We start from the raw sequence: 27633 nt of genomic DNA, 5'->3' as shown, positions 1-27633 counted from the left end.
TTGTTATAACTTCAGACACACACACTGACACATCAGCTGATCCCAGCAGCCGTGTAATCAGAGCGGGATGTTTGTCATACTGCAGTAGAGTACGTTTTGTTATAGATCTGCTCAGATGTTATCAGATACGAACCAAGCCTTCTCCATTGTGTCCCCATCGTCTAGAACTCACTACCACAACGAATCAGAGACTGCACTGACCACCCCCCCCCCCCCCCCCCCTCCTTCAAAACACTGACCAAAACTCACCTTTTTAGACTAGCTTTTTAATTTGTGACTGATGCCGTGTCCTTGTGATAAATGTGGTTTTATTGCCATTGTTGTACCTCTGGAAAGTGTCTTTGAGCGCTTGATAAATCAAATGTATTATTATATTTTTATATATATTACTTGGTTGGTTTTACATCACATTGCAGACGGCACTACTACCTGTTTTTTGACTTTTTATTGACCCCCCCTCCACAGGAAGTGACAAGACCTACCACCAGTGGCTGTTCACTGTGAAGGTGAGTCTCAATGCACCACTGTGTGTGTGTGTGTGTGTGTGTGTGTGTGTGTGTGTGTGTGTGTGTGTGTGTGTGTGTGTGTGTGTGTGTGTGTGTGTGTGTGTGTGTGTGTGTGTGTGTGTGTGTGTGTGTGTGTGTGTGTGTGTGTGTGTGTGTGTGTGTGTGTGTGTGTGTGTGTGTGTGTGTGTGTGTGTTCGTTCTATCTTAATGGATGTGTCTAATCATACAGAGGTGTGTGTGTGTGTGTGTGTGTGTGTGTGTGTGTGTGTGTGTGTGTGTGTGTGTGTGTGTGTGTGTGTGTGTGTGTGTGTGTGTGTGTGTGTGTGTGTGTGTGTGTGTGTGTGTGTGTGTGTGTGTGTGTGTGTGTGTGTGTGTGTGTGTGTGTGTGTGTGTGTGTGTGTGTGTGTGTGTGTGTGTGTGTGTGTGTGTGTGTGTGTGTGTGTGTGTGTTCGTTCTATCTTAATGGATGTGTCTAATCATACAGAGGTGTGTGTGTGTGTGTGTGTGTGTGTGTGTGTGTGTGTGTGTGTGTGTGTGTGTGTGTGTGTGTGTGTGTGTGTGTGTGTGTGTGTGTGTGTGTGTGTGTGTGTGTGTGTGTGTGTGTGTGTGTGTGTGTGTGTGTGTGTGTGTGTGTGTGTGTGTGTGTGTGTGTGTGTGTGTGTGTTCGTTCTATCTTAATGGATGTGTCTAATCATACAGAGGTGTGTGTGTGTGTGTGTGTGTGTGTGTGTGTGTGTGTGTGTGTGTGTGTGTGTGTGTGTGTGTGTGTGTGTGTGTGTGTGTGTGTGTGTGTGTGTGTGTGTGTGTGTGTGTGTGTGTGTGTGTGTGTGTGTGTGTGTGTGTGTGTGTGTGTGTGTGTGTTCGTTCTATCTTAATGGATGTGTCTAATCATACAGAGGTGTGTGTGTGTGTGTGTGTGTGTGTGTGTGTGTGTGTGTGTGTGTGTGTGTGTGTGTGTGTGTGTGTGTGTGTGTGTGTGTGTGTGTGTGTGTGTGTGTGTGTGTGTGTGTGTGTGTGTGTGTGTGTGTGTGTGTGTGTGTGTGTGTGTGTGTGTGTTCGTTCTATCTTAATGGATGTGTCTAATCATACAGAGGTGTGTGTGTGTGTGTGTGTGTGTGTGTGTGTGTGTGTGTGTGTGTGTGTGTGTGTGTGTGTGTGTGTGTGTGTGTGTGTGTGTGTGTGTGTGTGTGTGTGTGTGTGTGTGTGTGTGTGTGTGTGTGTGTGTGTGTGTGTGTGTGTGTGTGTGTGTGTGTGTGTGTGTGTGTGTGTGTGTGTGTGTGTAACTTATGCAGGTATGGTTTGAAAATGTGTGTGTCACAGATTTGTGTCTAAGTGTGTTGCAACATTTTTTTTTGTGACTAACTTGTGTGTGTGTGTGATTCCTGACAGAAAGGAGGCGGGGCTATCTTCAACACAGTGAAGACGAGGGCCAACCCTGCCATGAAGACCGTTTATAAGTTTGTAAGCACGTCACTTCTGTCCTCGGTTACAGTATGACCTGTTAGTGAGGAATCAGAACGACCATCACCTGTTTGTCTCCGTTTGTTCCACAGGCGAAGGACCACGCCAAAATGCGTATAAAGGAGGTGAAGAGCCGGCTGAAGCAGAAGGTATGAGACTCTCACCGCTGAATAACAACTTCAGATAAATGGTAGATCTGAAGGTTTGAGTAATAATCTCTAGTAGTCATCGGTGGTCGCAAATCACATCAGGTTTTATTTATATAGCACATTTAAGAACGACAGCCAAAGTGCTGGACATGTAATAAAAAGCACTTTACTACAATAGCAAACAGAAGACAATAATTTACAACTGCAAATATAAAAACATTTCTCTCTGACTAGAAGGCGAAAAAAGTCAACTTTATTGTCAATCTTTCAGTTTGTGTGTGACAGAGAGATCGAAATACCGTTTCCCACAATCCAGAGGAATACAAAATACAAATATATATAAAAATATGTATAAATATTTACAATTAACAGACACATTTGTACACACAGTATGATCACATTAAGACATAAACACTGCCCTGACTTACTTTAAAGGTTACCTATTATGCAAAATCCACTTCTCCATGTCTCTTCTACATCAACGTGTGTCCCCTCTTCTTCATGTCTCTTCTACATCAACGTGTGTCCCCTCTTCTTCATGTCTCTTCTACATCAACGTGTGTCCCCTCTTCTTCATGTCTCTTCTACATCAACATGTGTCCCCTCTTCTTGATGTCTCTTCTACATCACCATGTGTCCCCTCTTCTCCATGTCTCTTCTCAACATGTGTCCCCTCTTCTTCATGTCTCTTCCACATCAACATGTGTCCCCTCTTCTTCATGTCTCTTCCACATCAACATGTGTCCCCTCTTCTTCATGTCTCTTCCACATCAACATGTGTCCCCTCTTCTTCATGTCTCTTCTACATTAACATGTGTCCCCTCTTCTTCATGTCTCTTCTACATCACCATGTGTCCCCTCTTCTCCATGTCTCTTCTCAACATGTGTCCCCTCTTCTTCATGTCTCTTCTACTACATCAACATGTGTCCCCTCTTCTTCATGTCTCTTCTACATCAACATGTGTCCCCTCTTCTTCATGTCTCTTCTCAACATGTGTCCCCTCTTCTTCATGTCTCTTCTACATTAACATGTGTCCCCTCTTCTTCATGTCTCTTCTACATCAACATGTGTCCCCTCTTCTCCATGTCTCTTCTACATCAACATGTGTCCCCTCTTCTCCATGTCTCTTCTACATCAACATGTGTCCCCTCTTCTTCATGTCTCTTCTACATCAACATGTGTCCCCTCTTCTCCATGTCTCTTCTACATCAACATGTGTCCCCTCTTCTTCATGTCTCTTCTACATCAACATGTGTCCCCTCTTCCTCATGTCTCCTCTACATCAACATGTGTCCCCTCTTCTTCATGTCTCTTCTACATCAACATGTGTCCCCTCTTCTCCATGTCTCTTCTACATCAACATGTGTCCCCTCTTCTCCATGTCTCTTCTACATCAACATGTGTCCCCTCTTCTCCATGTCTCTTCTACATCAACATGTGTCCCCTCTTCTTCATGTCTCTTCTACATCAACATGTGTCCCCTCTTCTTCATGTCTCTTCTACATCAACATGTGTCCCCTCTTCTTCATGTCTCTTCTACATCAACATGTGTCCCCTCTTCTCCATGTCTCTTCTACATCAACATGTGTCCCCTCTTCTTCATGTCTCTTCTACATCAACATGTGTCCCCTCTTCTTCATGTCTCTTCTACATCAACATGTGTCCCCTCTTCTTCATGTCTCCTCTACATCAACATGTGTCCCCTCTTCTTCATGTCTCTTCTACATCAACATGTGTCCCCTCTTCTCCATGTCTCTTCTACATCAACATGTGTCCCCTCTTCTTCATGTCTCTTCTACATCAACATGTGTCCCCTCTTCTTCATGTCTCTTCTACATCAACATGTGTCCCCTCTTCTTCATGTCTCTTCTTCATCAACATGTGTCCCCTTTTCTTCATGTCTCTTCTACATCAACATGTGTCCCCTCTTCTTCATGTCTCTTCTACATCAACATGTGTCCCCTCTTCTCCATGTCTCTTCTACATCAACATGTGTCCCCTCTTCTTCATGTCTCTTCTACATCAACATGTGTCCCCTCTTCTTCATGTCTCTTCTACATCAACACGTGTCCCCTCTTCTTCATGTCTCTTCTACATCAACATGTGTCCCCTCTTCTCCATGTCTCTTCTACATCAACATGTGTCCCCTCTTCTCCATGTCTCTTCTACATCAACATGTGTCCCCTCTTCTCCATGTCTCTTCTACATCAACATGTGTCCCCTCTTCTTCATGTCTCTTCTACATCAACATGTGTCCCCTCTTCTTCATGTCTCTTCTACATCAACACGTGTCCCCTCTTCTTCATGTCTCTTCTACATCAACATGTGTCCCCTCTTCTCCATGTCTCTTCTACATCAACATGTGTCCCCTCTTCTCCATGTCTCTTCTACATCAACATGTGTCCCCTCTTCTCCATGTCTCTTCTACATCAACAAGTGTCCCCTCTTCTCCATGTCTCTTCTACATCAACATGTGTCCCCTCTTCTCCATGTCTCTTCTACATCAACATGTGTCCCCTCTTCTCCATGTCTCTTCTACATCAACATGTGTCCCCTCTTCTCCATGTCTCTTCTACATCAACATGTGTCCCCTCTTCTCCATGTCTCTTCTACATCAACATGTGTCCCCTCTTCTCCATGTCTCTTCTACATCAACATGTGTCCCCTCTTCTTCATGCCTCTTCTACATCAACATGTGTCCCCTCTTCTTCATGTCTCTTCTACATCAACATGTGTCCCCTGTTCTTCATGTCTCTTCTACATCAACATGTGTCCCCTCTTCTCCATGTCTCTTCTACATCAACATGTGTCCCCTCTTCTTCTACATCAACATGTGTCCCCTCTTCTTCATGTCTCTTCTACATCAACATGTGTCCCCTCTTCTTCATGTCTCTTCTACATCAACATGTGTCCCCTCTTCTTCATGTCTCTTCTACATCAACATGTGTCCCCTCTTCTCCATGTCTCTTCTACATCAACATGTGTCCCCTCTTCTTCATGTCTCTTCTACATCAACATGTGTCCCCTCTGTGGAAAGAGACTCTGAAAGTTTCAGGAACAAAGATTCTCTCTCTTTTTGATCCATTTCTATAAAAACCTGTCTGAAAATGAGCTGATCAGATTTTGGCCACTTTATGATGTCATAACGACATTATTTTTTCTCACAGGAGCAGGCAGAGAACGGCTTCTCCACAGTGGGGTCAGTGGTGATTGATGACGAGAGCCCGGCAGTCAAGAGGGAGGGGCCGATGACCTCACTGGACGACCAGAAGCCAATCACGGTGCACTTTGGGCAGGTGAGAACAAAAGAGGTGTGGAGGTGGGGAGAAAGGGTTGATAAGGAACTTCGCCGAGATGCAATTCATGAAAGCAGTGTCGTGGCTAACTAAAGAAATATAATACAATACAGCTTTATTAAAAAATCACTTTAAAACCTCCAGACAAAAGTGCTGTACAGTCAAATAAACAAACAAAACGTACACTCAGCTCAGCTAACACGCCATAAAATAAGTACAAATAAAAACAATAGACAATTTAAAAGCAACAATCTACAAGATGTCAGAACTCGAAATAACATACAATCTAACTCACGCTATAACTGGCGCTGGGGCACCAGTGTGTGAATCTTACGCAGGTAGATATATTTAAAATCCAGGCAAGAATGTCGTCTTTGTTGTGTTGTTCTTTTATTTCAGTAAGTCAACCATACATAGAACAATGGTCCATTCCCGTGAGTGTCTCTGAGGGGGAGGTAGGTCTACGTAATAACTTATGATCCCTTTTCCAAAATAAATAAGGTTCCACTCCCACAGGCTCGGCCAACGATGATGTTGAAGAGGCCGAGCAGCAACGTGAGTCTGGAGAGCAGCGGGGACCAGTAAGCCTTCTCTCACTTTATGCACACCATCCCACAGTCCTGCATATGTAACACCGTTTGAATCCCAAACAGTGCTCACTATAGTCGATTTTTTTTTTTGCATAATTGTGGCCATTTTGTGCATTTCCAAGTAAAGAATTGAGTCGCTTCATGCCAGTGAATGAACTTGGAGACATAATCCATTGGCAGATACAGTCACACTGTAGAGATGATCTGTAATCAATCCCATTTCAAATGTTTTCCCATTCTTTTTCTTATTGATTGAGCAGTGACATTTTAAATCTTGATCCTTTTGTGAAATTGATTCTAATCCTCAAACCGTCCAACTTTTAATTTTTCCTTCTTCTTGCCCCTGACACTTAAAGGTGGGGTAGGTAAGTTTGAGAAACCGGCTCGAGATCAATTTTTTGTTATATTCCATGGAATGCTCTTAACATCCCGATAGCAATGAATATCTGAAATGCTTTGACAATAAATACATTAAAAAATATCATCTGTGGAAGCCGTAGCGCTGTAAAAAGCACGACCAATCATCTGAGCCGGCCCGGCTAAAGTAACTGGACGGCCTACCTGCCTGTCAGCCTTCCATCTGTGCACAAACTGATCTCGTGCCCTCATTGAGAACCGCAGTGACACGTCCTAAAACCAGGAAGTAAACTCCTTCCGGTTCCTTCGTCAAAAACGCAATGCCATTTCTCCATAGGATTTTGGAAAATAGCTGGAAATAAGGTCTGTGGTTGAGACAGCCGGATAATCTCCACATGTCTACCCTACTTTTAGAATTTTCTAATCATAAATCTAATCGCCAGAAGCAAAATGCTAACGTTATGCTATAAAGGAACTACAGCAGGGTCTCTGCTTCAACGTCACGCCAACTTCAGATCCATATTCAAACATACAGATTCTAAATGGTACGAGTTGAAGCGTTTGTGTGAACAGTTTGCAGGAGGCAGGCACTTGCTTTCAAGCAGAACAGAAACTAACTTAGAGGAGCGTTTACGTGTTCGGTGTAATGACGTACAACGACCTCCACGACTTGTGTAGTCCTATTCAGCCACTTGGTAACAACCATCGTTTTTCAGACACGTCCACTCTTGAGGAATCACCAGTGGGGTCACTGCTGATGGATTTAATGTCGTAGAACAAAACGTGATCCGTCTCTTAAATGAGTCTCAACCACAGACCTTAGTTCCAGATATTTTCCTAAATCCTACGGAGAGATCCCATTGGCTCTGAGACGAGGGAACAGGAAGTGGTGAAATGCTAACTCACTTCTGGGTTTTAGGACGCGTCACTGCGATTCTCTATTGGCCATGTTCGTGTGTGTTGGGGGAGGGGCTCTGTAAGGAAGTGGCAGATTTGTTCCGGTTGTGTATTTTCAAATTCTAGTGCACTCGAGCTGGTTTCTCCAAAATGACCTACCCCACCTTTAATAATGGACTTTATAATTATAAGCATGTAATGAGCTGTGGATGTGCTTCTCTTTACGTAGCTCTCTCCGTCCTACCCGTCACTACACAGTCTTTCTCTCCGAGGATTCGTCCGGAGACGAGCTCCAGTACGACGAAGACTCCATCTCTGGCTTTCCTGACAGCTTTCTCTTCTCCGTCCCTTTCGAGTGGTCGCCTCTGTACGCAGATCTCTCTCTCTCTCTCGCTCTCTCTCTCTCTCTCTCTCTCTCTCTCTCTCTCTCTTTGCACCATTCACTCATTAATAAACCTTTTCTCTTTCTCTCTTTCTAATCAATGATACGTGTGTTTTAAAGGTCACCTATTATAAAAAAATCCTCTTCTTCATGTCTCTTCTACATCAACATGTGTCCCCTCTTCTCCATGTCTCTTCTACATCAACATGTGTCCCCTCTTCTTCATGTCTCTTCTACGTCAACATGTGTCCCCTCTTCTTCATGTCTCTTCTACATCAACATGTGTCCCCTCTTCTTCATGTCTCCTCTACATCAACATGTGTCCCCTCTTCTTCATGTCTCCTCTACATCAACATGTGTCCCCTCTTCTTCATGTCTCTTCTACATCAACATGTGTCCCCTCTTCTTCATGTCTCCTCTACATCAACATGTGTCCCCTCTTCTTCATGTCTCTTCTACATCAACATGTGTCCCCTCTTCTTCATGTCTCCTCTACATCAACATGTGTCCCCTCTTCTTCATGTCTCCTCTACATCAACATGTGTCCCCTCTTCTTCATGTCTCTTCTACATCACCATGTGTCCCCTCTTCTTCATGTCTGTTCTACATCAACATGTGTCCCCTCTGTGGAAAGAGACTCTGAAAGTTTCAGGAACAAAGATTCTCTCTCTTTTTGATCCATTTCTATAAAAACCTGTCTGAAAATGAGCTGATCAGATTTTGGCCACTTTGTGATGTCATAACGATGTGTTGTCTTGTGTAACCATTAGCCAATCACCAACCAAGGTAACCCCCCCCCCCCCCCCTTATCACCTGAATCTCCTCCTAGAGCACCATTGAGTTCTTTGTAACCAAATGTCTCTCAGAGGGGCGTGGGGAGGGGCTCCTTATTTTCATCTAAAGTAACAGACAGAGAATCAGCACTTTGGAAACAGGGCTGAAACAGAGGGGATTATGGGTAATGCTGCAATGATCTGTTTGGTGTTTCAGCCAATCAGAGACAGGCTCTGGATATATCTGAGACCTGTGATATATTGATGAGAAACAGGATAATAGGGGACCTTTAAAACATACGAGGAATTTGCCTTGGTGTACCTACAGTAGTGCATACATAAATACAGTTAAAGAAGATACCTTTTTATAGAAATAACTAACCATAAGTGAACATAGTATCTGTACTTCTACTTGAGTAAAGGATGTGAACTTTTGCCCTCTCTGCCTTGCAGGCCTCAGCCGTACCGCTCCCTGAAGGAGGCCGAGTTGTTAGAAGGAGCAGAGAGTCACACCGCCCCCCCCAGCCCGGTTAATGAGAAGTTCTCCAACGTCACCCTGCTGGGAGATATCTTCGGCTGCCAGGACGAGCCCGACAGCCAACACATCACTTTAGCCAAAAGTCTGGAGGACCTGAGGACTCCCAAAGACTCTGAGGAGCTGCAACAAGCCAAGTTCACCTACCAGGTCAGAGCTCTACACTGTGTTGTCTTAATGTGAATTATTTCATTTTCATATTCTGTTCTTGACTTTTCTCTCAAAATCTCAAAATTCTGACTTTTTCTAAAAACTCGGACTTTCTCTCAAAATCTCAAAATCTAACAATTCTGACTTTTTTCTCAAAATCTAACAATTCTGGCCTTTTACTCAAAATTTCTAAATTCTGACCTTTTTCTCAAAATCTCAAAATGTCGACTTTTTCTGAATACTTAAAATGTTTAAAAATAACCGGTGACCAGGTCAGAGCTCTACACTGTGTTGTCTTAATGTACATTATTTTATTTTCATATTCTTTTCTTGACTTTTCTCTCAAAATCTCAAAATTCTGACTTTTTCTAAAAACACGGACTTTCTCTCAAAATCTCAAAATCCTGTTTTTTTTTCTCAAAATCTAACAATTCAGATTTTTTTTCTCAAAATCTAACAATTCTGACTTTTTTCTCAAAATCTCAAAATTCTGGCCTTTTTCTCAAAATTTCTAAATTCTGACCTTTTTCTCAAAATTTCTAAATTCTGGCCTTTTTCTCAAAATTTCTAAATTCTGACCTTTTTCTCAAAATCTCAAAATGTCGACTTTTTCTGAATACTTAAAATGTTTAAAAAATAACCGGTGACCAGGTCGGAGCTCTACACTGTGTTGTCTTAATGTACATTATTTCATTTTCATATTCTGTTGTTGACTTTTCTCTCAAAATCTCAAAATTCAGATTTTTTTTCTCAAAATCTCAAAATTCAGATTTTTTTTCTCAAAATCTAACAATTCTGACTTTTTTCTCAAAATCTCAAAATTCAGATTTTTTCTCTCAAAATTTCTAAATTCTGACCTTTTTCTCAAAATTCTGACTTTTTCTCAAAATCTCAAAATGTTGACTTTTTCTGAATACTTAAAATGTTTAAAAATAACCGGTGACCAGGTCAGAGCTCTACACTGTGTTGACTTAATGTACATTATTTCATTTTCATATTCTTTTCTTGACTTTTCTCTCAAAATCTCAAAATTCTGACTTTTTCTAAAAACTCGGACTTTCTCTCAAAATCTCAAAATTCTGTTTTTTTCTCTCAAAATCTCAAAATTCAGATTTTTTTTCTCAAAATCTCAAAATTCAGATTTTTTTTCTCAAAATCTAACAATTCTGACTTTTTTCTCAAAATCTCAAAATTCAGATTTTTTCTCTCTAAATTCTGACCTTTTTCTCAAAATTCTGACTTTTTCTCAAAATCTCAAAATGTTGACTTTTTCTGAATACTTAAAATGTTTAAAAATCACTCGTCACCGGTGACCAGGTCAGAGCTCTACACTGTGTTGTCTTAATGTACATTATTTCATTTTCATATTCTGTTCTTGTACATATCATATTCTTTTTTTTATTTGCATTTTAAGAAAATATTCACAAAGCATACATATCAAAATAGACCCATCTAGGTACGTAGATTAACTAAATAACAGTTGACTAATCCGAAAATAAATAATAGTATTAATAATATTACAAAAGGATACATTATTAATACTTAGGTATACATTAATTATCTTCATTATAATGTTCTAAACTTGACCCATTTTCCCACCTTTCCTCAAAGATATGCATTTGGTTTCTAATTCTCACAGTTCACATATCATATTCTATTGACACGTATAGGGCACTATTTGTATTTTTGTATTTTATTATATATGTTGCATTGTTGGAGGAGCTCAGGTCAGAATAATTACATTTCTACACTGTAGCTTTGTGCATATAATAATAATAATAATAATAATAATACATTTAAAGCTGGGGTAGGTAATTCACTTCAGAAACACTTGTTATATTCCATGGAATGCTCTTAACATCCCGATAGCAATGAATATCTTAAATGCTTTGACAATAAATACATAAATAAATCTCATCCGTGGAAGCCGTGGCGCTGTAAAAAGCACGACCAATCATCTGAGCCGGCCCGGCTAAAGTAACTGGATGGCCTACCTGCCTGTCAGCCTTCCATCTGTGCACAAACTCATCTCGTGCTCTCATTGGTCATGTGCGCGTTCGTGTGTGTTGGAGGAGGGGCTCTCCAAGGAAGGCTGCGTACTTTTAAATTCTAGCGCACTCGAGACTGTTTCTCCAAAATTACATATCCCACCTTTAATTGTTATAGCATGTTTTGAGAGATTTTTTATGGAAATTAAATCTTTGAATTTTTAATCTTGAATCTGGGTAGTTTCCAAAAATAAATTATTATGGATTGTGTCCAAGGCAAGGCAAGATTATATATATAGCACTTTTCAACACAAAGCAATTCAAAGTGCTTAACACAAATGAAAGATATTAAAACACATTAGAAACATTAAAAAGCAAAGAGAGTTAAACATGAATAAAAGTTACAGAGCAGTGTGAGATGTGAATAGTTCAATTAAAAGCAAAGTCTTCAGCCTGGATTTAAAAGTAGTCAGAGTTGCAGCGGACCTGCAGGTTTCTGGGAGCTTGTTCAAGATATGTGGCAAGACCCCTAACCAAATGCTCACACTCCTCTACCCCTAGTCTCCCCGTGAAGAGGGTCAAAGCAAAACCACGTGTCCACAAAGAACTCTCTCTAGCGTCTAAACTCTGAATGCTCTCTTGTGTTCGCAGCGGATGGACCTGAGTGTGGGCGAACACTCCCGAACTCTCCCAGGTCTCAAACTCTCCAACCCTTACAACAAGCTGTGGAGTGTGGAGCAGGACGTCTGCGGGCCCCCCCTCTCCGACAGACCTCCCTCCGTCCAACTTCCCTCGCAGATGGAAATCCACTCTCTTAGCCCGAGTCCATGCCTTGACGCCATGGACCCTTCCACCTCCGGGAACATCACCATCCCACGTCCTCAAGGTCGAAGAACGCCAGAGCTCGGCGGTGTGTTAGCGCCCCCCGCGACGCAAATGCGCTCCAAACCAGCAGAAGGAGGTGAAGGAGGGACGTCTTCTTCAGGGGGGCAGGAGTTCAGGCAGGCCCTGAGCATGAGCACCGATGGAGACCTGATGGAGTCCTCCGTGGACAGCATAGATCTGATGAGCCTTCTGGACCCCCTAAGCAGCAGCAGCAGCTCCGCACCCAGCCCCCCCTCTTCCAGCAAACCAACACTACCACCCAGGTCTTACCCTCAGGGCTTGCCTCCGTTCCCGATGCACCCTCACATGCCCCTCAACCCTTTCTCCCACTCTCTGCAGAACACACAGATACGTTTCCCACTCACTGTCGGAGGGAATCCTTTCAATGCAGCCTACGGGCATCAAGCTTACTTACACACTCAGCCTCAGTCCTTTTCTACACTACCAGGGCTGTACAGACAGAACTCCCCCAGCTATGGACTTCAGCACTTCCCTTCCTCTCGGCCGCTTTTCTCTGCCAGCAATCACGCTCTGTCCAGTCTAGCCGACTCTTCTGTCCCCAGTGCAGCCGTGAACTTACTGGAGAAGCCGTTCTGCGCTGATTCAGACAGCCAGAAGACTCAGGATCTGTTCGGGGATCTGCTGACTATGCCCAAGCCAGATAAACCCCCCAAAAAGAAGGTGGAAGATCTTCGGAGGAGGTGGGAAACCTTTGACTGAATGTGTACTCTACCCAAACTCTCCTCACTACTGACTCCAGACCTTCTACTACGTTCAGCTCTAAAACATGCAACACTGTTTTTTAAAACATGATCTTTATCGTGTCGCGTCATTTCCCCGCACGCTAACATTGAAAGTTCTTTGTTGGCTTTATTCAAACTCGGATGAAATGACTCAACCACTTCCAGTTCTCTTGTCGTTTCCCTTCAACACCTTTTTGGTTGGATGTCTAAAATAAGATCTGTGGTTAACACCAGTGTAATGTTTGATTCTAGGAGATGAAATACATCAGAGAACACCCCGCTGGTGAATGTCACACGCCTCCATGTGTCGTAAACACAATATAAACAGTGGTTGCCAACAAGTGACTAAATGAGACGATTTAATGTCATCATCATGCAGAACATTAGCCGCCTTTAGCTTAGCGTGGTGACCTTAAGCCTAACATTAGTTCTGTACTTCTGCCGACTTCATTTATGCTTCAACAATCATAGAAGTAGTTTAAATATGTGGAGGTTTTCCTGCTGAACAAAACATGTCGGTATCATAAACGTGTGTTTGCCACAGAGCTTATTTTCTGCACTATTTCCAAAACACGTTGGAAAAATCTCATTGCTTTTCGTGAAGGGAAACGGGGAGATGCTAACTTCAGGGTCTGCCTACAAAAATACATCACTGCACCACTCTATACCGCCATGAACGAGCTTTTATTACCAAAACACAGTTTATAAGTGGAACATGAATTCACATCCACACATATTTATTTATGACTTTTGTTGTAAGCTTTTCCGACGTGATTTTCGACTATTGTTGTGTGTCAAACTATCCGAGATAAAGAACCACTTACTGCGACAGGAGGTCCTGATTCAGTATGTGGGACCCCTACATGCACGCACGCACACACACACACACACACACACACACACATACACATACACATATACACACACACACACACACACTCATACCTGTCAGAAGTATCTTTTGTGTTGTCTTGTTTTCCCAGGGAATCCCACTCAAAGCCTTGCTTCTTGATGTTCAGATGCCAACAGTTCTCATTACCAGATTGCTTCCAAAAGACTCTTAACGCCTCCACATTAGCAAAGTGCTCGGTATAAATGAGTATAGATATGAGATTTTAAAATTAGCTCGCAGTGTTTCTTGAAAGAGGATATATGTCGCACTCACAAAACCATCTTCTACGATTAGCTCGTGTGCTATGAACATCGTGGTGGCATTCTGGTACCGTAGCTACAACGTGTGGTGCAGCTCAATCATGCAGTCAGGTCACATATTGATGTTTTTTTATAGCTTCATGCACTGTTTTTGTTCAGTTTTCTTGCCTTCATGATGAACCCCGTGTTGGCTTGTCTCACTGAGCTGTGAAGATGTGTTGCCTCCTACTGTTTTTTAAAAGAAACTTAAAAAGAAAGCCTCCAATAGACTGTAATGTCCCTAAAATGATTTGAACATTTCTGTCTAATTAAATATATATGGACTTTGAAGCCATTTTTGTATATTATTTTTGACTAACTCTGCTTTATATATATATATGTACTTTCTTGTGTTGGTTTTGCCTCAGTTAAGTATTACTTTGTGTTTGAAGACAGTAAATGAGAAACTGACTTACACGCTGCTCATACATTGTGAAAAACATGGTTCTTACTCTTGTCTCCACTGTCAATTCAACTGGGAATAATGAGTACACTAAATATGGTAATGTATTACATTATTCCTGATTATTTTTACCTCCAAACCTCTGTTCTTTACAAGTCTTATCTTTAGTATTTTACACAAGACGTCATGGAGAGATAATGAACTTGTGGTCCTCAGAGGGAAAAACTGGCACTTTTTTCATCACCACCCCAATCACAGCCCAATGTCCACTTGTAGAAATTAATATTAAAAGAATCTAAACATATTATAATTCGCAACACTGTGCTTCTTTTTGTCTGGGTTTCGTATTGGATGTGAAGCTTGTTCAAGCTAAGCTATTTGTGTGCATTTGAAATGGATCCTGAGGATAGCAAATGGAGATCTCCGTCACTAGTTAGTTGACCTACTAAGGATATTGATATAAGATAAGATATTGTCATTAAACCCTATTTTCAATCTAGAAACACAGACGCTAGGGAATCTGAGGTCTGTTGTCTTGTGAATCTTGCTAGTGGTACATTTATTACATGTTTAATCATGAATAGAAAAATACATACACCACAGTTGGTGAGTTTTAGAAAATCGCTTCTGCTTATCCAGAGCCACACACATGGACAGGTTTTTGCTTTGTTTACTGACTGAATAATAACCTTTTAAAATGTAATTATAGAAATGCCCCTCACCGTTTCACCGATGTTGAGGTGTAGAGAAAAGCAACTCTTCTTACATTCTACGGTTTCAAATATATATTGACACACCAACAACGTTTGAACTTGGAAGTCTGTAACTTTAGACTTGAAAGTGCATGGAAAATAGAAAAAATAAATTTGTTCATGTCACCCTGTAGGTCTTCTTGGTCCTGTCCACTTTCAAAAGGCCTGTCGAGAAAGCTGTCATCCACAAATAACCACACTGTTGATAACACGTGTGATGAGTCATTGATTTAGCATAGGAAGAGCAGCGGACCCAACACTGTGCCCTGTGGGACACCAGTGTCAATGAATCAAGCAAAGTTAGCTTCTAGCGACATTTTAAAACCCTCTTTCCAATATATATTGACACACCAACAAAGTTTGAAATTGGAAGTCGGTAATTTTAGACTTGAAAGTGCATGGAAAATGAAAAAAAAAATCTTTATAATATGTTTATGTCACCCTGTACCATTGTCTTTTCTTTTCTTTTTTTAATATATATATGCAACTGAAGTAATCTATCTACGGTCACTTTTCACATTGAACATGTGCTCTTTTATTAAATAAACTAAAAGCTTTCATTTGAAGTTGTGAGTGTAGTGTTTTTGACCCTAAGAAACACTGATGCATTAATCATTAACAATAATTGTTCAGTCAGCTCCCCCCCCCCCCAAACCAGTAAACCTAGGGGAAACACTGCTGTAGGTGTTCTTGCTCACATCCACTTAAAAAGGCATGTAGATCAAGTAGTGATCCATAAATAACCACACTGTTGATAACACATGTGATGAGTCATTGATTTAGCATTGGAAAAGCAGCGGACCCAACACTGTGCCCTGTGGGGCACCAGAGTTAACGAATCAAGCAAGGCTAGCTTCTAGCGACATTTTAAAACCCTCTTTCCAAAAACAATCAGTGAGTGCAACATGCTGCCAAAGAACATGTCCACAGACTTTGTGTTGTCAAATAATAAGAGACATTTATTGGGGATTAACCACCCCCCCCCCCCCCACTGAGCGCGATACCTCTGGGTTCGGCTCAGTTTTCTTCCAGATCCAGGGGCTCCGGTGCGACTGAACAATATTTAGAAGAGATAACAGTGCAAAACCCATTTGACTTTATTGCAGGTTTATTATACATTGTGGGCAATCTGGATTTTGCACAACAAAATAAAGACATTTAAGAAAACAATGACAATGTGCAGCCAACACCTGCAGTTATACTAAATAATGACATGTTTGTTAAAAAAAACGAATACCTTACATCCCGTTATAGCGTGTTGCAGTATATTCAACCATGCATCCTAAAAACATACCGTACTTTACAAACTGAAAAGTTCATATCATGAAGCTGACACTTTACATGTATGCATGTGAGCTGTAACAGAAAAATGAACACAAATGAATATAAATATACAAAGTGTACAGAAAAGTCCTTCAAGGGAAATAATCTCAGAGATCTTCAACAAAACAAGGGAAATAGCTTTTCAAATTAAATTAAAAACAGCGTGTTTTTGTATGGATTATTTAGTGTCTCTGCAATTTGAAAGGGTCCCAGTCCTCAACATTTACTTTAGCTGCACATGGATTCACCAAATGCTGCGTTTGCTTTACCACAAAGAATCTTCACAGTTATCCAATACATGTGTTTTGTTCTGTACACGTTTTAATTGTCTTTCTTGCACCACAAATGTTTTTTTGTTTGTTACAGCACCTGACATACGCCATCTTGAATTCATTTTCAAGCACAAATATCTTTTTTTCCAGAGAGCACCAAAGTGGGTGAGAAGTGCAGTATGGAGTGTACAAAGAGCCCGAGAATCATAGTGCAACTTGTGATGTCAAGGATCACATCCATATTCTATACAGGCTGCTTGGTGTACATTTCTAAAGGGACCTTTGTTCAACCAGGAATCCCTGTACTCTATTCTGAATGTGCCATGTGTAGAAGGTAAGACTGGTCAATCGGGCCAAGGCTCCAGAAACCTTTCCGGAACAGCAGCTGTATAAGGCTCACGCCCCTCGCACTGAACAACACTGATCTTGTTAGAGTTTGTCCAAATCTCCCTACACAGGTAGCTAAATGTTACACAATCAGGACCAACAGAAACAGTGGAGAAATGTGGGAACACTATCTAGATTGACAAGTTTCAGAACTTCCTTTAAACTTGGTTGTCTGCATTTTAACAGTGGTGCTGAGAGTCAAACCACCACAGGTGACACAAAAATTATGACGATAGAAAGTATGGTTTGGGCCTTTTCAGTCAGAATCTTCCCAGAGTGCTTGAATAAAACTATGTACTGAGACAGGTGGATGGTAGTGTGCCTAATTCCTCAAACACACTCACATGTACACCTCTTTTGAACTCAGGTGGCTTTTAGGGTTTTGTCAAATCACCACCATGACCCAAGTAAAACTGGAAGGATGAATTGTCTTTCTTTTTTCTATCAGAACAGTTGAAGTATTTTCACTCCAAGTGTTCTTACCGGCAGCATCTAGTGGCCATCAGAGGAACAGCTGGATGACATTTCTCCACTCGATGTGCTTGTAGCGCTTCACTGTGCCATGACTCTTAAAAGAAAGCCCTTAGATTGTCCTCTATGCACTAGTTCAGGGGCGGACTGGCCATTGGTGTCCTGACGGGCCAGTACTGAAGTGGGCCGGTCGGACTTGCGGCACAAAGTTAGATCTATAAAACAGGTGAAGTTCCCTGTCATAGACAAAAGACTACAGTGTAGAGCAGTGCTTCTCAAAGTGTGCTCACGGTCCACTGGTGGTCCATGAGCGCCCCCTAGTGGTCCGTGAGTATATTGGTAACATTTCATATTTTTAATTAATTAATTAAAGTTTTACGCACTCTCGCGGGAATATCTCCGCAATGGAGCGAGCTTAAGCTTTCGATTGCATGATATAGCCCAGCGCAACACCTTCGTCACACATACTTCCACTGGTTCGTACCATTTTCAGGTGATTTGTAATCTGTTCTAGAGAAACGATGGGTTTTTGGATATTTGTGGAGTTAGGTGGTCCGCGAGTGTTTTTTTATTGGTTAAGTGGTCCTTGGTATGAAAAAGGTTGAGAAACACTGGTGTAGAGTTTTACGATAAAGGAGCTACGTGCGTTGAACACATTTCATTGAGTGACTGAGCCTGGATCACCACTGTTTCAGAGTTTCATGTTGTGTCCTGTGCACCTGCCTGCAGTGCTCAGATCAGTTGGAACAACCTTCAGTCTAGTGACGTTGGCGAACGATCCGATTCTTTTGAACGAACGAAGGGAACCGAGTCGTACTTGGTGAGAGCCGTTCTTTTTATTGGCTCACTGCCTGCCATAAATCCACTCGCCTTTACGGGAACTTGCTTTCCTGAATGCACATTTGCCGTAGATGATGATGGCATAACGCGTGATGCTTGAGTAGTAGTTTGGCTGACTGAGAGATGTAGAAAGTTATACATTTTTCTGTGAGTAAAAGTAGATTTCTGGCAATACAATCAATCATCATCCTGGTGATTATTTTGCAGATAAACCTATAAACCCCGCCCCTTAAAAGAAAAACGGATCTTTTGAACGGCTCTCGGAAAGGAACGGAGCCATAAGATCCGGCTTCCTTCAAAGGGCCGTAATTCCCATCACTAATTTCCACTCCAAGTGTTCTTACCGGCAGCATCTAGTGGCCATCAGAGGAACAGCAGCTCTACTGTTCTGGATACTCCTCTGACACCAGAAGCCATTTTCCACAGTCCATGCTTCACTGTGCCATGACTCTTAAAAGAAAGCCCTCCTCTATGCACTAGTTAGATCTATAAAACGACTACAGTGTAGAGTTTTATGATAAATGAGCTACGTGCTGGACACATTTCAGTGAGTGGCTGAGCCTGGATCACCACCTGTTCAGAGTTTCATTGTGTGTCCTGTGCACCTGCCTGCAGAGCTCAGATCAGATGTAACGCCCCTTCAGATGAGTCTTTCCTCCGGGGGCACTTTGAGCATGCTGTCCATCTCCAGCCGAGCTCCAGCCACCTCCTGAGTGCTGGGGCTGTACGCGCCCTCCGACTGGCGCTTCTTCCTGGCCGTGAGCACCATGAAGGTCAGGCCGATGACCAGGATGAGAACGCAGAAGCAGAGCAGCGGCAGGGCCACCATCAGCCAGGGGATCACCTGTTTCTGAAATTGTTTCTGCAAAGGAAGGAGGGCAGAGATTCAACTCAAGTTTCATTTGTACATAGTGTAGTTATGACAACTGTGCAACACAATAAAACAGATGCATGGATGTGCAAGTATTTAGTCTTCAACAGGAACGTGCTGAGGATGCTGGCGATTTTCGATAAATATATCCCTTGAATAACAACTTTTGTGGCAGTTTTAAGGGATATTATAATGTTTGTATTTAAAACAAACACATGGGGATGGTTCAAACATTGCAACCTGCCAGATAATTAATGACAAATGCAAAGAAATGAAGTATCTTTCAGTCCAATCTTCTCACATGTTGACTAACCCTCAGTGTTGCCGACAAAGATGCACTTCCTGTCTCGCCTTCATATTTCTCTTACCACCTTTTCCATAAAGCCATCAGGCTCAATGCTTCAGTAACGACGGGCAAAAGGAAGATATTGTACGGCTAAGATACTACAATTTATAATTAGTTTAATATAATAACATAGCATATAATACTAAGTGACACAATTATAAAAAGCAACACATAAGCTTTAGACAAGGAGTATTAGACACAGGTTTCTTTAAGTTTTTGTAATTGTAATTTAATGTTATTGATTAGAAACAGTACACATCTCTAATAGGAGAGCTGAAGGGCAGGTGCTCGAGCCCCTTTGAGTTCATCTGTGCACGTGCCTGGTCTTCAACATTTGTATTTATTTACACAATTACACCGTATGTATAAAACAAAAGAAAGAAAATGTAAAACACATACGTTAGTGTCACAGATTGGACCGCTGTAGCCAGGCGGGCATTCACACACAAACATGTTGAATCGATCCAAACAGGAACCTCCATTTCGACACGGGTTGGACACACACTCATCGATCTCCGACTCACACCTGCAACACAGAGAACACACGCCGTCACGTTTAGAAAGGACATCAATACCATGTGCAAGATGTTAGGATGCCCGACGTTTCTTCTTCTCAACATTTGACCTTTTTAGAAATGGAATGAATGAATGACGTTGGAATGATACAGAATTAAGGAGAAGGACGTTGTTACTGAACTATCTTAAAGCGTATCTTGACACTAAAGCACAAGTGTATACAAAACGGATGCTGACACACACAAATGTTAGGAAGACGTGATTTTTTACAGCTGCTATATGTTAATATGCCCACAGATCCATAACATTGTATTACGGTCATTCCACTAACCCGATTGTATTTAGATTTATCAATTTTATGTATATCATTGATATTCCCGAGACATCAGGGTCAGGATTGCATTTTTACCAGACACCATTACATTTAAAGGTCACCTATCATGCTATTTATAGGCAATAGCATAGGTCTCAGATATGTATAAAAAACATGTCTATGAAGTGTTTTGCTCAAAATACCAAACAGATCACCCATTCTAGCCATGCCTCATATCCCTCTATTTCACTTCCTGTTTCAAAAGTGCTGATTTGGGTATAAAGCTTTAAATAAAAAAGAAAATGTATAAATAAATAAAAAAGGGGGGGGCTGAGCTCATGCGGGACCCGGCAGCTACTGTCTAAACTAAATACTGCCGTGATGAAACGCCATATCATGGATTATCAAGGATTCTCTCTGAAACAGTATGGAGCTCAAAGGCTTTCTCTCTTGCCGGTCATACCACAAGGTGAGTTCCTTTTTATTTCCTGCTTCTTCACACACATGCTCTCCAGTACAGGTTAGCTCTGAGTGTTAGCCATGCTAATGTAAACACCGACCATATTACGTCCAAAACAGTCGGATGTTGTTTCTGATAGCAACGTGTCTGATAGGGCCGTGGGTCCACATTTCAGATATTACGTCGTATCGGACGCAAATCTGGATCAGCTCCGTTGTTCCTCCGTTTTTAGAGATTTGGGTACGGTGGAAAAGAGAGAGGGTTTTATTTTCTGACGCTGCGTGATTTCCCTGACACACCGGGGACACATCTTTATGTATAAAAGAGATCAAAAAGTGCATTTTGCGTGATAGGTCCCCTTTAAGTAAAAATAAAACTTGTTCAAAATAACCATTTAGGACCTTGGCATTGTAGTAAATTCTGCCCAAATCACTCATTGTTACTCTTTGTTGTGGCATGTTGAAACATATTGAGCAGCAAGAGGCCTTGTCTCTTCTGCTGGGAGTATTTCTAATTTTGAACGGTCAATAAAGAGGCCTTATTACACTTTTTGGGGTTTCCCCTTTTTCCTGTCGTGTGTTATATAGGTTAACGTGCATGTAAATGGTCTGCAAAGGCTAAAATCCCTGTGACTAAGCGGTTGACCAATCACAACAGAGCTTCAGGTTTCAGACAGAGGGTGAAAAGAGGTGCTGCAGCACAGGCAGCATGAGAAAAATAAAGAGCTTTCTGAACATTAAAGAGTTTAATCTGACAAAAGCAATGTTCCTTATATCATTGAAAGGGTCACATTTAATAAGGAGGTGCATCTAGTACAGGGGTGTCCAAACTACGGCCCGGGGGCCAAATGCGGCCCGCGGCCCATTTTGAATCGGCCCTCAGCTAATTCCAAAAGTATAATGAAATATGGCCCACAAAATGAAACTTGTGCTTGTCTGATATTGTACTTCTTAAATATAAATGTAAACATCTAATACACAGTAGAATTCATGTATTACAAATAAATTCACTCAATTAAAGTTGGAAACATTTTCAAGCAAATCTTAGTCCAAAAAAAAGTCCAATAACTGAATTCCATAACAAGATTGAAATGCCCTTCATATTTCCTCTTTTTATAAGCAATCTGAAGCTTCTGTTTTAAGGGCTGAGCTGCTAACCAAATAAATGAAACCCTCTGGAGAGCTGGGATGCAGGCTGTTTCATTTTCAAGTATCACGCATTATTTAGCTACATTCGAATGATTTTGCTAACTTATAACTGAACTGATAACGCGATACACCTCACCTCTAGTGAGCGGCCTAGCCCTTTATTTTTCTGTATGTGGCCCTCAGTGAAACAAGTTTGGACACCCCTGATCTAGTCTTAAACAATATTTGGAAGGAACAAAAATATATATCAAAAGTGTGCTTACCTGCTTCCTGTGAATCCGGGTATACAGGTGCAGTTTGCTCCCCACACTCCATCACTGCAGACGCCATCATTCTCACAGAGCACGTCTTCAACACACTGTATCGGAGGGTAGTCCCACCTGGTGGAAAAAGAGTGTTAATGTTGCTAGAGATAGCCTGGAGATGGCAAAAGTACACACATCCTTTACTCAAGCAGAAGTAGTGTGTTTAAAGATACTCTGGTGAAAGTAGAAGTACTGACTAAACTTCTTTACTCAAGTCAAAGTAAAGAGGCTTTGAAATGTACTTCAGTAAAAAGTACCCATAACTAGCAGCTGTTTTAAAGAGTACCTGACCTCCCTTTATATTAATAGAACAATAATGTCATTGTTAGCTAATGAATGTTTCCATGGTGACCAACGGCAACATCACAACGTTTTCATTGGTCCCTCTTCTTTAGAGAAGACCAGGAAATGATGGATACACGGATCGTGTTCAAATCAATAGGCACGCAATGACTCTAAATAATAATGATCACGCCACCAAACACACATTCAGACTAAAGGAACCAGCCTGTTTGGGAAATGAGAGAAGTAGAAAGTACAGGTATTTGTGTTCAACATGTAAGAAGTAGAAAGTACAGGTATTTGAGTTCAACATGTAAGAAGTAGAAAGTACAGGTATTTGTGTTCAACATGTAAGAAGTAGAAAGTACAGGTGTTTGTGTTCAACATGTAAGAAGTCAAAGTAAAAAGTCATGGAGTAAAGTACTAACACCAGAAAAATGTACAGTACAGAAGTATTTGTACTCCACTACTTCCCACCACAAACTGAGGGATGGTTCCTACTCACTGGCACAGGGGCCCGCTGTATCCCTTGGGACACACACAGGTGAACATGTTGGGTCCGTCCTGACACGTGCCTCCATGTTCGCAGGGGAGAAGCTCACACTCGTTCAGATCGTCTTCACACAGAGTGCCGGCATATCCAGGGTGGCACCGGCACTCAAACCCAGCCAAGTGGTCCCGACAGCTGCCGTGAACACAGGGCTGAGACGCACAGTCATCAGTGTCTCTCTCACACCGATCCCCCTCCCAACCAGGGTCACACACACAGTCAAACTTATTGAACAGGTCTTCACACGTGGCTCCGTTCACACAAGGGTCCGAATCACACACCGGTTCGCTCCTACAACCCACTCCGATCTTTGGTTTCCCAACTGAGTGGAACTGAGACACCTGGGGGGCTTTATAGTCGTCCAAGAAAGGGAGATAGACCCCTTCGACCCTCACTGCTCCCAAACAGCCGGTGAAACTCTCAGCGATGGCCAACGTTGAGGCCTTTTCGTTGAGAAAGCCGATACTTCCTGTCCTCTGAGGGAAGCTGCTGGCGTCCGTGATCCCGTCCACGGTGATGATCCAAGGAGAGGCTTTCCGCCGCTTCTCAGCCATGGAGATGTTCACGCGATGCCAGCTGCCGTCTGCCACTCGACGGACTCCCGTGAAGGCCAGCGACTCCACGTTGTTCCTCGTGTGGATCTCTACCCGCACGGAGGAGTCCACGAGGCCCACGAGCAGCAGGTCTGAGCCCCACGAGGCACGAAGGATCACGGCGTTCTCAGAGCGGCTCCTCAGCTCCAGGTACACGTTAGAGACGGGATCAGAGAGCGAGCCGCCAGCGCTGAACTGCACGGGGTTGTTCTCAAACGTGGCGTTGAACACACCTACGGGTCAACGTGGAGAAGAGTGTGCATCGTTATTTAAATGTCATTTTATTGTGAGTGATATTTTTTTGTTGCAGAGTATGGAAGCAAATAAGAGACAGAATGATTTGAATTTTATCAGACACCGAATTTATAGCATTGAAAATGTTTACTTTGAAAACCATGTATCTGATTTTTTTTGTGAAATAAAAATCTGGAATATCTTGATTTCAAAAGCTGAATTTAAAAGTATTTGTTTTAGTGTTCACAAATTCAGATCTAACAATTCAAGTTTAAATAAATTTGAAAGCTAAATTCGGAACATAATACATGATTTTCAAAGTAAACATTTTCAATGCAATCATTTCGGTGTCCGATACAATTCAATACAATGTGTGTGTGTGTGTGTGTGTGTGTGTGTGTGTGCGTGCGTGCGTGCGTGCGTGCATGCGTGCGTGCGTGCGTGCGTGCGTGCGTGCGTGCGTGCGTGCGTGCGTTTTTTTTCTATTTATAAAGAAAAATCCTATCGTTGATATGCTGTACAATCCTGGAGAGTAATCATTTTTAAATCCCGTGAAAACATTCAGCTCTTAAGACAAAATGTCTTTATTCAGTTTTAATACTTTAACTACATTAGCATGCTTCTTGTATCATCAAATATCTTCACAAATATTTATCTCATACGGCGAATTGAAGACAAATAATGGATGTAATGTAAACTTCTTTATCCGAAGAAGTGGACTTACTTCTGACTAGCCACAGTTATGAAATCGTTAAGAAGTTCTTACACTTAATCTTTGTATTTTTCTGTTTTCTTTTAACCAGGAACACTTAACTAACATGTTTTGTACACGTGACCTTCCTCTTTCTGTATGCTGTACCATGTGAGCCATGTACCATGTATGTTCATCAATAAAAACGTTAAGTTCTTACACTCGTATCCGTCAGGCAGGTCCACACAGTGTCCCCCGTTGACGCAGGGGTCGCTGACGCACCACACCCGCGTCTCACAGGTCTTTCCGGTGTATTCCTCGGGACAGGAGCAGGTGAAGTCGTTGAAGGTGATGGTGCACCTTCCTCCATTCTGACAAGGCTTCGTCTGAAGAGGGAAGCATTGAGAGTGAATATATACTATAATATTTATAAAGACCACCACGGGGCCACAGGAGGTCTTTCTTCCCAGCGGCCATCAAACTGGAGAACTGGAAAACTTCCACATCAAAACTATGTGTAATATAAATATCATTACCATTTCAAAACACTCGCTGCTACTCGGGCAATATCATTATTATTAATTATTAATAATGTTCTATGATAACGTGCAATTACGTATCTGCCACTACGTTTTTTGCACTTCTAAATACTGTCAATATTTACTTAATTATGTGACCGTCTATGTTTCCTGTATTGAATTGCTGTTTTTACTGCACTGTTAGTGTTCAGTTTTATTGTTATGCTGCTGTGTTTATTGTATTTTTGTAACTCTGGTACAACAATTTCCTTCGGGATAAATAAAATCTTATCCTAAACATATAAGGAACTCACACAAACTGAAAACACTGAACCGTTGACTTCAATGAAATGTTTAATGTCAACAGATTTTACACAACTGCATTAGGTTAGTTGAAAGCAGTTATATTAAAAGTTTAAATACAAAATATTTGGGTTCAGCTTAATGATATTGCTTTCAACTAACCTATTACAGTTAGGTTGACACAATACATTTAATTAAAGTCAACGTTTCCGTTCTTTCAGTGCAGCAAATCACCTCCAGAACAGACTTGAAACAGTATTTATAACTCTACTGATCCACCAGATGGCGCCATAACCATGATGTGGTTTCCTACAGGATGCCTTATGTTTGAAAATCTGCTTCCATGAGGACACATGGGAACGCTTTTAATGGAGATAATAGACATCGATAAACCAATCAAGGCAGTGTGCGGTCTTCCTGATGCTACACATATCTATGAAAGGTCCCATGTTATGCTTTTCTGGTTCTGACCCCTCCCCTTGTGTGTTATGAAGCTTCTGCATGTAAACGGTCTGCAGAGTCACAAACCCTCAAAGTACACCCTGTAGGGAGTCAAACTCTAACACAGAGAAGACCTGTCTGTGCTGCTCCAGAACGCCTCGTTGGACATTTCTCTTTCTCCATTGTTTACTTCTTGGGTATAGTGACGTATTTCGGGTATAGTGACGTAACGTGACGTAACGTGACGTAACGTAACGGCTCGGCGGATTGGTCCAACCAACTCAGCCTGGGCACACACACAAACTCCCAGCCAGGCTGCGGGTGTGTGTGTATGCCCAGGCTGAGTTTCGCTGTGTCTCGCTGTCTCACAGACGGCCACTGGGCTATACTTCTACTCCACTACATTTATTTAACAATCAGTAACACAGTTACTTATATATATAAAATAAAATACATGATATTCTGCTATAAAATAAATGTAGTGGAGTAGAAGTACAGAGTAGCATAAAATGGAAATACTGAAGTAAAGTACAAGTACCTCAAAATTGTACTTAAGTAAAGTACTTGAGTAAATAGAAACATTGAACCACAGGTAAAGCTCTCATACAAACAAGTCAAACTTTTCGTTATGAAGGACCAAAACTGTGAAGTAGCAAAAAATGGAAATACTCAAGTAACGAAGTCTCTCAAAATGTACTTAGTTACTTTTAAAAACATTTAAATGAAAGGAGCCCCTCTCACCCTGCAGGTGTCGTCACTGACGCAGCCCTCCTCTATATGTTCAGCGTCGCTCGGCAGATACACCTCCTCGTCTTCAGAGCTGTTCCACGCGTCCACATCCAGATGCACCGAGTCCAGCCTGAGGTCCTGCAGGCATCCTTTATAATTCCCCCCCCAACCTTCAGCGTCCCACTCAGCTGGAAGCCCCCCCACAAAGGCCTGATCTCCACTGTTCACAGTCACTTCGGGGATCTCTCCTATCCCATAACGCAGGCCTAAGTGCTCAAGAATCACCTGTTTGTGCTGCACCTCCACCTGAAGGAGCTGTTTTTCACCAGTCGTCACAAATATGGGGGCTGTCAGGGGGGCACTGTTCGGCAGAGAGCTGACAAACAGCCTCCCCATGCCTAGGTAGACGGAGAAATAGACCTCTCCCTCCTCTTCCCGCCCCACTGATTGTTTCCTCAGCTGGAAGAGCAGTCCGTCCGGCTGTAAGGACCTCAGGAAGAAGGAGACGTTGAAGCTGCTCTCGTGGCTTTTCCCCACGTCGTACACACTGAAGCTCTTCGTGTCCTCGTGACTGTACGTCCATGAAGGGAACTCTGGAGAGATGGCAAGAGTACACACATCCTTTACTCAAGTAGAAGTACAGATACTCGTGTTTAAAAATACTCTGGTCAAAGTAGAAGTACTGACTAAACTTCTTTACTCAAGTCAAAGTAAAGAGGCTTTGAAATGTACTTCAGTAAAAAGTACCCATAACTAGCAGCTGTTTTAAAGAGTACCTGACCTCCCTTTATATTAATAGAACAATAATGTCATTGTTAGCTAATGAATGTTTCCATGGTGACCAACGGCAACATGACAACGTTTCCATTGGTCCCTCTTCTTTAGAGAAGACCAGGAAATGATGGATACACGGATCGTGTTCAAATCAATAGGCACGCAATGACTCTAAATAATAATGATCACGCCACCAAACACACATTC

The 27633-nt window shown here is 42.0% G+C and overlaps 2 protein-coding genes across 8 annotated transcripts in view; one reads left to right on the top strand and one right to left on the bottom strand.

Annotated features, from left to right (window-relative positions):
* Positions 1-15620, top strand: part of dennd1a (DENN/MADD domain containing 1A) — a 44199-nt gene extending 28579 nt beyond the window's left edge. For 3 of the 6 annotated variants that reach the window (XM_079660186.1, XM_079660184.1, XM_079660183.1), the window contains 8 exons: positions 466-506; positions 1896-1967; positions 2060-2116; positions 5285-5413; positions 5915-5994; positions 7487-7624; positions 8866-9097; positions 11737-15620. In XM_079660186.1, the coding sequence (XP_079516312.1) occupies positions 466-506; positions 1896-1967; positions 2060-2116; positions 5285-5413; positions 5915-5994; positions 7487-7624; positions 8866-9097; positions 11737-12690 (1703 nt within the window). In that variant the 3' untranslated portion in view covers positions 12691-15620. The remainder of the gene's footprint in view (positions 1-465; positions 507-1895; positions 1968-2059; positions 2117-5284; positions 5414-5914; positions 5995-7486; positions 7625-8865; positions 9098-11736) is intronic. The other 3 variants (XM_079660185.1, XM_079660188.1, XM_079660187.1) reach the window with 3 other exon arrangements.
* A 442-nt stretch (positions 15621-16062) lies between these two features.
* crb2a (crumbs cell polarity complex component 2a) overlaps positions 16063-27633 on the bottom strand; it is a 31942-nt gene continuing 20371 nt past the window's right edge. For both annotated transcript variants that reach the window (XM_079658396.1, XM_079658397.1), the window contains exons 8-13: positions 26665-27245; positions 24882-25047; positions 23099-23969; positions 22270-22386; positions 19969-20095; positions 16063-19214 (exon numbers count right to left, since the gene is read on the bottom strand). In XM_079658396.1, the coding sequence (XP_079514522.1) occupies positions 18993-19214; positions 19969-20095; positions 22270-22386; positions 23099-23969; positions 24882-25047; positions 26665-27245 (2084 nt within the window). In that variant the 3' untranslated portion in view covers positions 16063-18992. The remainder of the gene's footprint in view (positions 19215-19968; positions 20096-22269; positions 22387-23098; positions 23970-24881; positions 25048-26664; positions 27246-27633) is intronic.

Source organism: Notothenia rossii, assembly GCF_949606895.1.
Source record: "Notothenia rossii genome assembly, chromosome: 11".
Taxonomy (NCBI): Eukaryota; Metazoa; Chordata; class Actinopteri; order Perciformes; family Nototheniidae; genus Notothenia; species Notothenia rossii.
Note: the sequence above shows the minus strand (reverse complement) of the source record. Positions and strands in the feature narration are given on the sequence as shown.